Source organism: Aythya marila (genome assembly GCF_965140915.1).
Source record: "Aythya marila genome assembly, contig: HAP1_HAP1_SCAFFOLD_186, whole genome shotgun sequence".
Classification (NCBI taxonomy): domain Eukaryota; kingdom Metazoa; phylum Chordata; class Aves; order Anseriformes; family Anatidae; genus Aythya; species Aythya marila.
In genome coordinates, this window is record NW_028137527.1 from 355,745 (window position 1) to 370,406 (window position 14,662).

Sequence of the window (14,662 nt, forward strand, 5' to 3'; positions counted from 1 at the left end):
CTGCATCCCGTGGGTGGGACCCCACAGCACAGGGGACGAGAGAGACCGAGAAGGAGCGGCAGAGAAGAAGTGCTGTAGACTGACCATAACCCCCATTCCCCGTTCCCCTGTGCCGCTCGGGGGGAGGAGGTGGAAAAGGGTGGATGGGGGGGGAAGGTGCTTTTGTTTTGTTTTTTTTCCTTTGTTTTCTCACTTCTCTCGCTTGTTAGTTGTAGGCAATAAATCTTACTATCTCCTTATGCCGAGTCTGTTTTGCCCGTTACAATAATTATTGCGTGATTTTCTCGTCCTTATCTCAATCCTTGAGCCCTTTTCACATATTTTCTCCCCATTCCTCTTTGAGGAGGGGGAGTGAGAGAGCGGCTGTGGTGGAGCTCGGCTGCCCACTCGAGCGGAACCACAACACCAGTCGAAAAGGACCTGGGGATATTGGTGGATAGTCGGCTGAATATGAGCCAGCAGTGTGCTAAGTTGGCCAAGAAGGCCTGCCTTGTACCAATGATGCTGTGGTCAACAGACGTAGGGAAGTGATTGTCCTTCTGAACTTGGCCCTGGTAAGGCCACATGTCAAGGACTGCATTCAGCTCTGGGGCTCCCTATGTAAGAAGGACAAGGATCTATTAGATCTGTGCCCCATTCCGTGATGCATTCAAGGCCAGGTTGGATGGGGCTTTCATCAACCTGGTCTAGTGGAAGGTGTCCCTGCCCATGGGAGGTGAGTTGGAATTATGTGATCTGTAAGGTCTTTTCACCCCCAAACTATTCTGTGATTCTGTAATGAAACACAGCACCATACCAGCTACTAGGAAGAAAAATTAACTCTATCTCAGACAAAACTAAGAAAATATCCAGCACTTATTCCATACAATCTATGTCATGCTCAGCTCTGTCACTTTCCGATTAATCACCACCACCTTTCCTGTCTTTTGATACACACACAAAAATATTATGACCTTAGTCGATTGGTGCCAATAATAATAATAATAATAATAATAATAATAATAATAATAATAATAATTCCTTTTGCATTCTATTAAATTGCCTTTATCTCAACCCATGAAGTTTTACTTTTTTTTTTTTTTTTTTTTTTTCTCTGAGTTCTCTCCTCCGTCCCATTGGATGAATAGATTTGTAGTGCTGAGCTGCCTGCAGGGTCAAACCACAGCAAGTCTTCTTGGTGCCTAGTGTGGAGCACAAAGGTTGAGATGACAGGATGACAGATCTGACCACAGCGTTTTAAAAATACATTGTTATAAGCATTAGATCAGTTTATCAGTTGCTGATCACAATATTGATCTTTTTGATCTGAGGTCTGTTGTGCTGGTTTTCAGAACTGTGTTGTATAGCACATTAGTAACTCTCTGTCTTCCATGTCATGCTCTTTATGAATTCTGGAGGCTGGTTTAAGGTTAATGTTTTGCTGTATTAAATAACACCGACTTCTGATAGGATCAAATTATTGCCCCCTCAATACCTCAGAAACCATCTCTTCATCTCTTGGAAATTATTAATAATTAGTCTTTGCCTTTTCTCCTCAGGGAGTAAATCTATGCAGGGTGGTGGGGGATGCTTTTCCCCACTTCTTCACTCTCCCTTTCTCCTTCACCTCATGCTTTTCTTCCAGGCTAATTACAATAGCTTTTCAAAGCTTTGAATATTCTTGGGATGGTCAAACCAGCATGTTCCTATTTTTAGGTCTCCTGAATGTAATTCAGGTTTTGTTTAAGTTTAAACAATTACTTAAATGTGCCATCCAGAGATCTTTCCAGAGGCAGGAAAGTTAGGAGTGGCAGGGAGAGTTTGAGGATCTGTGCAGGTGCCTAGAGCAGTGAGCACATCCAGTGCTTTGGAACTTCACCTCTGAGCAAGTTCAGAATCCTAAAAAAAACCTGTGAAATGCTTAGAAATTTGTGTCATCACCCCGGCAATTCCAAAGAGATACAAATCACTGCAATATGCTGGTGATTAAGGTATGCTTATGAAGCTACAGTCCACACCTCTCCAACCCCTGTGACTTTTCCTGCAGGCACACTCCAGCCCCTGTGACAGGCCCAGAGACTGTCCAAAGCCACTCCAAACCCTGCAATAGGCCCTACAGGCACTCCAGCTCCTGAGATGGGCTTAAGGTAAAACACATCCCTATAATAGGTCCCATAGCCACTCCCAAACCTGCAATAGGCCCTGGGATGGGCCACATCGCTGGGCTAGAGAATGTACCTAAGCCAGTATCTGTTGACTCTACATGCAAAAGAAAACAGTGGATGTGAGCAGGTTTCAGGTTTCTTCAAGGTGGTCCATCTTGGAAGCAGGAGGACAAAGCAGAAGAAATCATATAAGCATTGGAAACCAAGTGATCCCTTTCTCAGGGTAAGCTATGAGGTATTGGAAATGATTTCAGCCATCATCTCGGTGAGCACATTGTCACCTGGCTGCTCTAGTGGTGGGAGAACAGGGCCAATAGCCTGGAATTAGAAGGCAGGGAAGCCAAGCAGCCTGGATCCTCCTGTAGGTGAGGGGTGATTGACAAAGACATTGCAAAAGGGCACAGGAAACTTAATCCTGTCAGGCATCAAGGAAAGGTATCCCTTGAAGGAAGATCTTGTATGTCAACCAGGAAAGTGGATCACCATGCAGAGGGGTACCCAGTACCTGAGGAAATTAACAATGCTGAAGGTGATTTGTAGAAACCTAGACAACAAACAGCTATCCAAAGATCCAGAGGAAGTCAAGTGCACATGACCCATGCGGCAGAAGTTCGTGCAGAGTACACCATCATCATATGCCAGCTCATTGGCAGTAATGACCAGGTGTCCTGGTTTCAGTTAGAACAGAGTTAATTTTCTTCCTAGTAGCTGGTGGAATGCTATGTCTTGGCTTAAGATGAGAAGAGTGCTGATAACACCCCGACGTTTTAATTGTTGCAGAGCAGTGCTTATACCAAGCCAAGGACATCTCAGCTTCTTGCTCTGTCCTGCCAATGGGCAGGCTGGGGGTGCAGTAAGAGCTGGGAGGGGACAGACCCAGGACAGGTGACCCAAACTAGCCAAAGGGGTATTCCATACCATCTGACGTCATGCTAAACAATATATAGGGGTGGCTAGCCGGGGGAGGCGGCCGGACTGCTCGGGGTTAGGCTGGGCATCGGTCAGCAGGTGGTGAGCAATTGCATTGTGCATCACTTGTTTGTGCACATTATTAGTAGTACTATTATCATCATTGTATTATTATTATTATTATTATTATTATTATTATTATTATTATTATTATTATTATTATTATTATTATTATTATTTTGTGTTATTTGTCTTATTAAACTGTCTTTATCTCAACTCACGGGCTTCACTTTCCATTTTTCTCCCCCGTCTCAGAGAGGGAGGGGGGAGGGTGAGCAAATGGCTGCGTGGTGTTTAGCTGCCGGCCGGGTTAAACCACGACACCAGGAAAGACCAAGAGGAACCCACAGTGGATGAGTTGGTTAGCCAACTCTGGCAGTATGAAGAAAGTCTCTCTTCTTCCCTATAGACCTGCATCGCATATATGCAGAAACTGTCCAAACAGAGATCAACCTCTGGGTTTCTGGAGCTGGGGCTATCGAGGATCAGAAGCCAATTACACCCCAGCTGAAAAAGAGATACTCATGGCTCGATAGTCAGGGTGTTCGAGCTGCTTCAGAATTTTTGTGTACAGAAGCACAGCTCCTCTTGGCACCATGGCTACCCATGTTACTTTGGATGTTCAAAGGGAAAATTCCCACTACACACTGTGTGACTAATGTTACGTGGAGTAAGTTGATAGCTTTTATTACACAGTGGGCTTAAATGGGAAAGCCCAGGAATCCTGGTTGAGATCATGGACTGGCCAGAAGGCAGAGATTTTGGAGTGGCAACAGAAGAGGTAACCCATGCTGAAGAGGCACCACCATACAATGAGTTGCCAGAAGACAGAAAGCAGTATGTATTGTTCACTGACGGATCCTGCCATGCAGTAGGGGGCCATTGGAAATGGAAAGTTGCTGTGTGGAGTCCTACATGACAAGTTGTGGAGGCCATGGAAGAGGAAGGCGAGTCGAGTCAGTATGCAGAAGTAAAAGCCATACAACTAGCCCTAGAGATTGCCGAAAGAGAAAAATCTCTACACTGACTCATGGATGGTGGCAAATGCTCTGTGGGAGTGGCTGCAGCAATGCAAACAGAGCAACAGGTAGTGCAGAAGTAAACCTGTCTGGGTTGCTACCCTGTGGCAAGATAATGCTGCCTGGGTAGAAAACCTGGATGTAAAGGTACATCATGCTCACATGCCTAAGAATCATGCCACCGAGGAACATCAGAAAAATGCAGAGGTGGGTTGAGCTTTGAAAATTGAAGTGGCTCAGTTGGACCTGGACTGGGGATGTAAGGGTGGGCTGTTTGTAGCTCAATGGGCCCATGAAACATCAGGACGTCTAGGGAGGGATGCCACATACAGATGGGCTCAAGATCAAGGGGTGGAACTGACCATTGAGGTCATAACACAGGTTACCCATGAGTTTGAGACCTGTGCTGCAATCAAATGAGCTGTGAGGGTAAAGTCTCTCTGACTTTATAAATGACTGAGTCCCAAACAGGATTGTAATTAAAGTTTACAATTTCTTAAATGAATAGAGGAAAGCAAACAGCGCTGGGTGTGCCGGGAGTCTCCGCTCCACCAAGATGCACACGTTACATCAGGCAGCTGGTTTTTATGCTCCTAGGCTAATACATATTCATCGGCACTTTTGGAAAAGGCAGGGTTATTATAATTAGTTTCCCGGGACCCAAACCATCCCACAGATGCATGTGTATCAGTCTCCAGTGGTCCCCCTGGAGGTTGCTTGTACTGAAGGCTCATAGTCTTCCTCCCAGGCTTTGTCCTTCAGTCGTTTTTCAGCTTCCCCCCTCTCCTTATTTAGTAGTCTCTGGGCCAGATGTCAGAAAGTTGTGTCTCATGCAATAGTCAGCGGCTATCTCAAAAAACTCCCCCCTATTCTCTTATCTCCCAGACCCAAGTATCAAGGTTTACCCTTCAAACCCTCTATAGACACGAACTGTTAGACCATTCTTTTGCAAGATACAAGAACTATATACACTAACCACTCTGTTTTTCTTGGACTTGTGGTTATTTATGCAAGGGTATGTAAGACAGAAGGTCACATTACATCATGAGGTCCTAGTATTGTTCCATATTGACACGAATTGGATGAACATATTTCACATGGAGGCACCACGGAGTACAGAAATGACACCACCAGGTTTAGGGGTGGGGAGAAGATGGAGGGGGGCTTCAGGTAAACATGATGGTACTAAGACACAGGGAGACAATGGCCAGGTGAGGGAGGCACATGGAAAAGGCTTTGTGCCAGCCCTGCTCAGAAGGCATCCTTAGCACCGCTCTGAAGATCTGCACATAGGACACCACAGTGAAAACAAAGCATCCATCTCCTAAACACACGCTAACCAGAAGAACCCTAGCTTCCCTGAAGTAGACATCTAAGCAGGAGTGCTTAGAGGAGTGCTTAAGTCTATCCTAGCTGAAAGCAGAACATGGAGTGTTGTTGTTTAACCTAGCCGACAGCTAAACACTGCACAGCCGTTCACTCACCCTCCCCCTTCCCTCTCTGGGGGAGGGTGAGCAGCCCTGAGCAGCTGGCAGCCCCCACCCTGACTAGCCACCCCTACCCTTTGGGCAGCTTGGGTCAGCTGTCCTGGGTCTTTCCCCTCCCAGCTCTTGTTGCACCTCCAGCCTGCCTGCTGGCAGGACAGAGCAAGAAGCTGAAAAGTCCTTGGCTTAGTGTAAGCACTGCTCTGCAACAATTAAAACATCAGCATGTTATCAGCACTCTTCTCATCCTAATACAAAACATAGCACCCTACCAGCTACTGGGAGGAAAATTAACTCTGTCCTAACTGAAACCAGGACATGGAGTCATATGGAATTCACCTTGGAAGGAACAAAAAAGGAATGGGCTGTTTGTGAGGTCACTTGAAGAAGATTCTGTAACTCACACACATTGCTGTTAGAGCAAAGGTGGCCGTTCAGAGGAGACCATGCTATTCAGGCTGTCTACCCTGTCAGCCAAGGGAGCTTGCACCGTGTGACTCACTTTGGGCAAAGAGTGGGCTCCGTGCTGCTCCCTGGCCACCGGGGCTGCTCCTCCATGTGGCAGCTGGGCTCTTGGCCCTGAGCCCCTCCTGCAAGCTGGGGCTGTTCCCCTAGCTCCAGAGGAGATGGGAAGAGATGGCAGCTGAGATGAGTGAAGTTCTCATGGTTTCTTTATTCTTTTCCACACCGGAAGTCTTGTTCTATAAGAATGTAAGATGATTGGGTGAAAGTAAATAAAATAATTGTTATATATGGAGTGGTAATTCGTGTCAAGAAGATTGTTGATATTAATAAATGTAATAAATGGCTCAGTCTTCAAAATAGGACTATAATCAATGTTTACAATTTATTAAAAGAATAGAGGAAAGCAAACAGTGCTGGGTGCGCTGGGAGTCTCTGCTCCACCAAGACGCACACCAGTTACATCAAGTAGCTGATTTTTATGCTCCTAGGCTAATACATATTCATTACTACTTCTAAAAAAAACAAGGTTATTATAATTAGTTTCCGGAATCCAAACCCTCCTACTGGAACATGTGTATCAGTCTCCGGTGGTCCCTCTGGGGGTCTCAGGGGGTCTCTCGTGCTGAAGGCTCATAGTTTTCCTCCCTCTTGTCCTTCTCCTTTGTCCAACTTGGCTGTATGTCAGAGACTTGTGCAACATCCCCTGCAAGCTTTGTCTTTTAGTCGTCCTTCAGCTCTCCCCGTCTCCTTAATCTCCTGGCCAGATATCAGAGACTTGCATAGTGTCCCATGCAATAGTCATAATAGTTAGCAGTTATTCTGAAACCCCCCAGATATCAGAGACTCCAAGGAGAAGCCTACAAATACATTTCCCTTCAAGCTCTCTATTGACACGAATTGCTAAAACATTCCTTTGAAAGATACAAGAACTATATACATTAACCACTCTATTTTTCTTAGACTTGTGGTTATACAAGGGTATGTAAGATAGAAGGTCACATTCATCATACAATGCGGCCCTAGCATTGTTCCATATTGACACGAATCAGATGAACACAATAAATAAGGGGGAGAATACATGCAATGCGGCCCTAGCATTTTTCCATACTGACACAAATCAGATGAACACAATAAAGGAGGGGGACACGTGGGAGTGTGGCCATGGGGGTTGGAAAGCCCCGTGGTTGAGATAACATTAGACTCTTAACGATGAGGCCATCAGGAATATAAGAGTTTAGAGGGAACAAAGAAGGGTGATTCAGGAGACTCCATGCAGTCTCGGGTTGCTTTTTCTCCAGCCGTTAAGGTATGGAAATTTCTGGGTGTTTGCTGTTATGTTCAAATTTATTTGACCAATGAAAAGTTGTTTTGAAAAGAACTGCTGTGGGGTGAAGGGTATAAGAGGGGAGCCTGTCCTCAAGATGAAAAAAAAAAGGCAACACGATGAAGTTATGTCTATGTCATCAATAAAGAAGTAGAAAGAAGGAATGAAAAGGAACAGGCTAGCAGGATAGAGACCAGGACGGGAACAGGCACATTGATCACTTCATGAAGATAGGTTCAGCCAAAGTCAGCAAACCGCTCAAAGCAGAAAGTTGCTGGATATAGGCGCACCAGAAGCTCAAGCTGAGAGAAGTGGACCCGCACACAAAACTGCCCCGCGCTGGTAAGCAGTTGCGCAATATGGGGAATCATACGTCCTTAGGAACAAAGACTGTCCTGGTAACCTTACAGCTTATTCTCTTTATTAACAGTCAGACAGTTTATGATCCTGAAACATGGGACCAAACTGAGGTCAAGGTGTGGAACTCTGCAACTAAAAATGACGAGGTTGTGGTGGGATTGCTGGACACCTGGCGAGCAATCTCTGAGATCTTAAAGAGCCATATGGGACCACAGTTGGAAACGTGTGGTTTGCCAGACAGTGAGGGAGCTGTGGGCTTCTTTACAGATCCAACTGCTATGCCATGGGCCCCTCTGCTGCTACAACCATCAAAGGTTTTTGCTGTTACGCTCCCTGGTGACCTGGATGTGCCTTTTGACCCAGGCCCTATTGGCCTTGGAAAGGAGATGGATATGTTTTTCTTTGATCCAGGAAGAACAGGATACATAAGACCCGAAGGCCGAGTTGCTTGACAACTTAAAGCAAGACATATTGTTCAAAAGGAATGGAAAATGGAGACTATTAAGTCATGGAACTTAAAGGACTGTTTGTTATCTTTTCTGATTGTACATATGTATAGGTGTACTCGTGTTGAGGGATTTTTGAAACAGCAAAGATCCCATGACTTGCTGCAGCTGAGCAAACTGAGCTACCAGGATGACTATGAGAAGTTCCCATGACAGTGTTCCCACATCACCAGACTGAGGAATTTAGAAAAACATTCTTGCCAGCAGCTGGCTTCAAGGACGGGATCTACGTGACTGCTGTTATATATGGAGTGGTAATTCGTGTCAGAAAAATGGTTGATATTAATAAAGGGGGAGATTTGGGAGTGTGGCAATGGGGGTCAGAAAGCCTTGTGGTTGGTGATAACATCAAACTCTTTAACAATGAGGTCATCAGGAATGTAAAGAGTTTAGAGGAAATAAAGAAGGGTGAGGTGACACCCTGCCATCTGGGATTGCTTGTTTTTCCCTCTGTTAAGGCACTGAAGTTGTGTGGGGGGTTGCTGGTTAGAACTGTTAACACTTATTGTTTAGTGTGGTTTCAAGTGTTGATGAAATGCAGGAAAAGCAATCACGTTTTGTTGCTTTCGGGAAACTTGTGGTGGGCAGAGCATGTGTAGAAGAAGAGGGAGACAGTCGAAGCCGCTCCTGCAGTCTGGAACAAAAGGTTGCTAATGGTGATGAGGAAACCGTGAGCCCTTCACCCACAATGACCACCACAAAGAGAATTATAATATGAAGCAGGGATAGGATATCCATATGTATAGGCGTACTCGGGTTTCTTGTAAATATGTCACAGCAATGTCTTATATATATTTGGAAAGTTCGAGGGTTGCATGTGTGTGTTGGTAGAGCATAGACTCCCCGTGCACCCAGCACTGTTTACTTGCCTTTTATAAATATTCTTTTATGTTACTAAATTCAGAGTTGAGACTTCATTTATAACACTGCTAATCACAAGGGGGTTGTTTTCTTGCAGGTGGGGTTGTTTTCTTGCAGTTGTTTGTCTGAGTGCTTTTGACCAATAATCTTGTGTGAGACACTATCTGCTATAAAAGTCAGGCTATTCGGGTAATAAAGGGAGAGCATGATCTGACCATATTGGTGTGCATCATGACTTCAGCTGTTCTTCCTTCAACACTTACCTTAACCTTTCACTTGTTTTTATCTTTTCTTCTTCCCCTCCTCTTCTGAGGAGGGGGAGTGAGAGAGCAGTTGTGGTGGAGTTCATCTCTCTAGCAAGGTAAAACCAACACAGATCTGCCTTTGAGTCTTTCAGCCTGAATTTGCCACAGATGAACCAAGATGGTTCATGATGTTTGGGTGTCTGCTAAGAATCAAGCAGAACTCATTTTTCAAACGACCATTTCAACTTTAGGTCAGTCCCAAGAACCCCCAGACTTGTCTTTGAAGGGGTTTCATGTGCTGGGCTGTAGTTGCAGGGACAAAGACCACTGCTGGCAGTGGAGGTGCCCCATGTCCATCTGAAAGCCCCAAAGGGCTCTGGTGTCCTGCAGGTCCAGGGAAGTTCCTTAGATGTACCTCAGCTTCTAGGGATGGCACTGGTTGCTTATAGTCAGACAGAAAAGCTCTGCATGAAAGCTGGAGAATTTCTTCACTATTTAAAAATAGAAAACCTGCTCATCACCTGAAATAATTCAATCCCTTTCATAAAATGTCACACAAAATGACATTTTTTGTGTCATCACAAAATGTGAATTTGCAGGGTGTGTGTTCACTGCAGGAGAAAAAAATAGTGATCTTTCCATGCAATTGCAATGCCAGTACTCTGTTGATTATGATGTCCATTTAACCTCCATAATCTTCCAGATACCTCCATGGGTACTGATTAAACTGTGGACAGGCACAGAAGAGTTATTTCTTGTTTCAAAATAACAAGAAATGTGCCCTCCTCCCCCACAAAAACAAAAACAAAAACAAAAAATGCTCCTCAACATGTACGCCTTCAGTGAGGTTTAACTTCCGAAAAGGATAAACTGTACATCAAGTATTTTATACTGACACATAGGAAATTATAAATAGTAGAATTTGTATTAATCCTATTGATCTATATCATAGGAATTCAATGATAAATGATGAGGATCTTGCTGAGGAAACAATTAGATTGCTGTTAGATGGGTGAGCTTCAACTCCCTGAAGCTCAAAGCAGCAACTGGGTTGGTGAGAGTGGTCTGAATGATCAAAGAGTAAGGGGAGGGCAAACCTGGAGAACAATGGGAAGTGCATAGATCCAGACAGGCAGCTGGAAAGGGGACATTCAGTAGGGTCTGTTTAATCAACAGAATTGGATGTACCTGGAAGTTGAGGGAGCACACCATGATAGACAAAGCAAGTACAGGTGAAGATCAGTATTTCCTCTCTGACAATTAATATAGATCCTGAAAATTCACATTTCTGTGTGATAGAAATTACACTTCATGTGTGACATTTCATGGAAGGGACTGAATCATTTGAGGTGATTAGTACTTGTTTTATTACTTAACTACTAAAGAAATTAATGGGTATTCAGGCAGAACTTTGCTGTCAGACCATAAGCAACCAGTGCCACCTCCAGAGGCCCTGTTGTGTTTGGGGCACTTCCCTCCACTGACAGATGTCATAAAGGACCTGGAGGAGACCTGAGCCTTTTGGAATATTCAGGTGGAGCCAGGTGGAGTTCCCAAGGCACCTTCACTGCCAGAGGTGGTCTTTGTCTGCAGACCAGCCCAGCACATGAAATCCCTTCAAAGACAAACCCCATTTTCAATGGGTTCTTGGGATTGCCATAAAGTTGAAATGGCCATTAGGAACCCAAGATACTCTCCCTTGTTCCTAGTAGACACCTGAACATCCGTTTACCATCCTGGGTCTTCTTTAGCAAACTCAGGCTGAAAGACTCAAGAGCAGGGCACTTCAAATGGCTGAGCCAGAACCCATCAGCTTCCCTGCCTTTGGGAAATTGTCCACTTTCAACTAGCAATATGAAAGTGCAAAGTGTAAAATGACTTGTCAGGTCAATGCACAGAGTAAGGGAAAGTCATACGTATTGTGCTGTAGTGGCAGAAGGCAAAAAGCATTGCATTGTGCCTCAGACTAATCAAGGAGACCTAATCCAGTTTATCCACAAGACAAAGAAAACACTCTCAGTGGAGTTGTGGCCTAACATGAATGACAGAATCACAGAATGCCTGAGGTTGCAAGAGACCTCTGAAAATCATCTACTCCAACCCCAGTCAAGCAGGATCACCCAGAACACATTGCTCAGGATGGCATCCAGATGGGTTTTGAATATCTCCAGAGAAGGAGACTCCATAGCCTCTCTGGGCAATCTGTTCCAGTGCTTGTATGACAGGTGCTCCAGTCCTCTTATCATCTTTATAGCCCTCCTCTGAACTTGTTCCAGTAGTTCTATGTCCCTCTTGTACTGGGGAGCCCAGAACTGGACACAATACTGCACGTGTGGCCACACCAGGGCTGAGTAGAGGGGAGAGGGGGAGGATCACCTCCTTTGACCTGCTGGTAACACTCTTCTGAATGTGGCCCAGGATACTGTTGGCCTTCTTGGCCACAAGGGCACATTGCTGGCTCATGGTCAGCCTGCTGGCTACCAGGACTCCCAGGTCTCTCTCTGCAGAGCTGCTATCCAGCAGGTCACCCCCCAGCCTGTACTGGTGCTCGAGGTTATTCCTCCCTAGGCACAGGACCCTGCACTAGACCTTGTTGAACTTCATGAGGTTCCTCTCAGCCCAAAGGATGGCTATATATCACTGGTGAATAAACTGTCTTTTTGTGCCATCACCACTGTGGATTACACAAGCACTATAAGACTGAAAGGTAACACGCCCCAATCTATCATCCTGTGGGGCAGGTGAGAGAGAGCTGACAGCCAAGAAATGCATTTGGGTGGGGCCCAGTGGAGACAAGAAGTCAAGGCAATGGGGTGGGGGAGGCCAGGAGAAGCAGCCCAAGGGGTGGTGCTGCTGGTGAGGACACGTTTGTGCCAGCAGCCCCAAGGTCCACCAGAGCTTTTCTTCCACGTTGCAGCTGGGTTCTTCATCCCACAACCTTTGCTATACATGAAGAGAAGTTATGAGAAATGACACCCACAGAAAATGAGTTCTTGATGGTTCCTTTATTTAGTTAATTACAAAGAGCTTAGCAAAAACTCTACAGGAGGTCTTTGGAGTAGAAAAAAGGTAGAAGAATGGAGATGAAGAAAAATATATTGATGGGAATAACATTGCAAAGGATGAAAAGAAACGAAATATGAAGAAAGGTGTTTCTGCTTCTTCCAGGTATATGTGAGAGCATCACATGAGCAATATATGGTTACCTTATATTGCTGGTGAAATGCTGTATATTGCAGGAGCATCTTCAGTGCCTCCTTGAGCTCCTGGTTTCTCATGCTATAGATGAGGGCGTTCACTGCTGGAGGCACCACCAAGTACAGAAGAGACATGACCAGATTTAGCACTGAGGAACAGAGGGAAGGGGGCTTCAGGTAGGCAAATATGCCCGTGCTCAGAAACAGGGAGACCACGGCCAGGTGAGGAAGGCATGTGGAAAAGGCTTTGTGCCGGCCCTGTTCAGAGGGCATCCTTAGCACAGCACTGAAGATCTCCACATGGGAGAAAACAATGAAAACAAAACAACCAAACACTAAAGAAACACTAAACACAAGTGCCTCAACTTCCCTCAGGTAGGCATCTGAGCAGGAGAGCTTGAGGATCTGGGGGATCTCACAGAAGAACTGGTCTACAGCATTGCCTTGGCAGAGGGTCAGAGAAAAAGTACTGGCCGTGTGCAGGACAGCAGTGAGAAAGCCACTGCCCCAGGCACCTGCTGCTATCTGGGCACAAGCTCTGCTGCCCAGGAGGCTCCCGTAGTGCAGGGGCTTGTATATGGCAATGTAGCGGTCGTAGGCCATGATGGTCAAAAGGAAATACTCTGATCCAATCAAGAAGAATAAAAAAAATACTTGTGCAGCACATCCTTGATAGAAGATGGTCCTGGTGTCCCAGAGGGCATTGGCAATGGCTTTGGGGACAGTGGTGGAGATGCAGCCCAGGTCGATGAGGGCGAGGTTGAGAAGGAAGAAGTACATGGGGGTGTGGAGGTGCTGGTCGCAGGCTACAGCGGTGAGGATGAGGCCGTTGCCCAGGAGGGCAGCCAGGTAGATGCCCAGGAAGAGCGCGAAGTGCAGGAGCTGCAGCTCTCGTGTGTCTGCAAATGCCATCAGGAGGAACTCGCTCACAGAGCTGATGTTGGGCATTTTCTGTCTTTGGACATTGACACTGCCAAATGAGAAAAAAATATATATATAGAAATAGAATGTTATGAGTAAAGTCTGTGAGCACAATTCAGTTAATTCCCAAGGAAAGCCTTACATTCCCTGTTTCCAAGAGGACCATTGTCTATCTCCATGTCTGGAGCCCTGCTTTGTTCTTGCTGAGTGTCCTGTACACTGCAGCCTCCTCTGTCCATCAGTTCCCAGTGAGCCTGCTCTGCTCCATTTGAGGTTCCAAGAGGGAAAGTTCCTGGAAAGTGGCTCCCTCTATTGAGTGAGGGGTGTTTGGCTGTGCAACTCTGTGTGTCTTCCCTGTTCAATACCCAGGAGACAAAATCAGCAGGTGGATCGTGTGTATCTGGCCGGAGAGAACAGGGAGCATCTCTTCCTGTTTCACCTGCCGTGCACAGCACTCCTTGTCAGAATCAGACACCACCAGCTGCCACGCTGGGCAAGGGGGAGAAGAAGGCATGGGCAGGTAGGGCAGACCCAACCCAGTGCAGAGGCTGCGGTGTTGGTAAGGTAGAGCCTGTCCTCACAGCCCTGTGCCTTCTGGCTGGCACAGACAGCAGAGGGACAAGAGCTCTAGAGTAGAAGAAGCGTTTGGAATATGCTCCTTGTCATATGGTAGGAATTTGGGAGTAAGACCTCTGTGGAGCCAGGAGCTGGACTTGATGATCCTTGTGGGTCCCTTCCAACTTGTGCTCTTCTATGATTCAATGATTCTGTGCCTGCTTCCATGGAGGAAGGTGGAGGGGGCCTGCAGTGAATGTGACTACTTACACAGAGATCTAGGGTTCAGACATCCCATATTCTCAGCCCCCCATATTATAAAAGCCATGATAGAAGCTCTGAGGGGAAGAGAGGAGACCAGGGGCTGCTGCAAGGAAGGTGCCTGCACTGCAGGGGATGGCAGGGAGGGAGCAGCTCCCTCTCACTGCCTGCCCATGTCCCTGCTGTCTGCAGCTGTCCCTGCCAGCAGCTCTTTCTCTGTCCCCACGCCTCCTCCCATCCATGCTCACAGACCCCATCCCACCTGCTGTGTGCCCATATCTGTCCTGCAGACACCTCCTGGGGATGGGGACAGTTCTGGGGACCTCTCCCGGTCTGAAGGTCTTAAAGAAC

The 14,662-nt window shown here is 46.2% G+C and overlaps 1 protein-coding gene across 1 annotated transcript in view; it reads right to left on the reverse strand.

Moving 5' to 3' along the window:
- The window catches only part of LOC309890758 (olfactory receptor 14C36-like), a gene marked incomplete at both ends in the record, with an annotated part of 48,627 nt that extends 35,105 nt beyond the window's left edge, over nt 1–13,522 (reverse strand). Inside the window, one exon of the mRNA XM_082785163.1 lies at nt 13,229–13,522. Coding sequence (XP_082641289.1) covers nt 13,229–13,522 — 294 coding nt within the window. The remainder of the gene's footprint in view (nt 1–13,228) is intronic.
- Between the last annotated feature and the right edge of the window lie 1,140 nt (nt 13,523–14,662).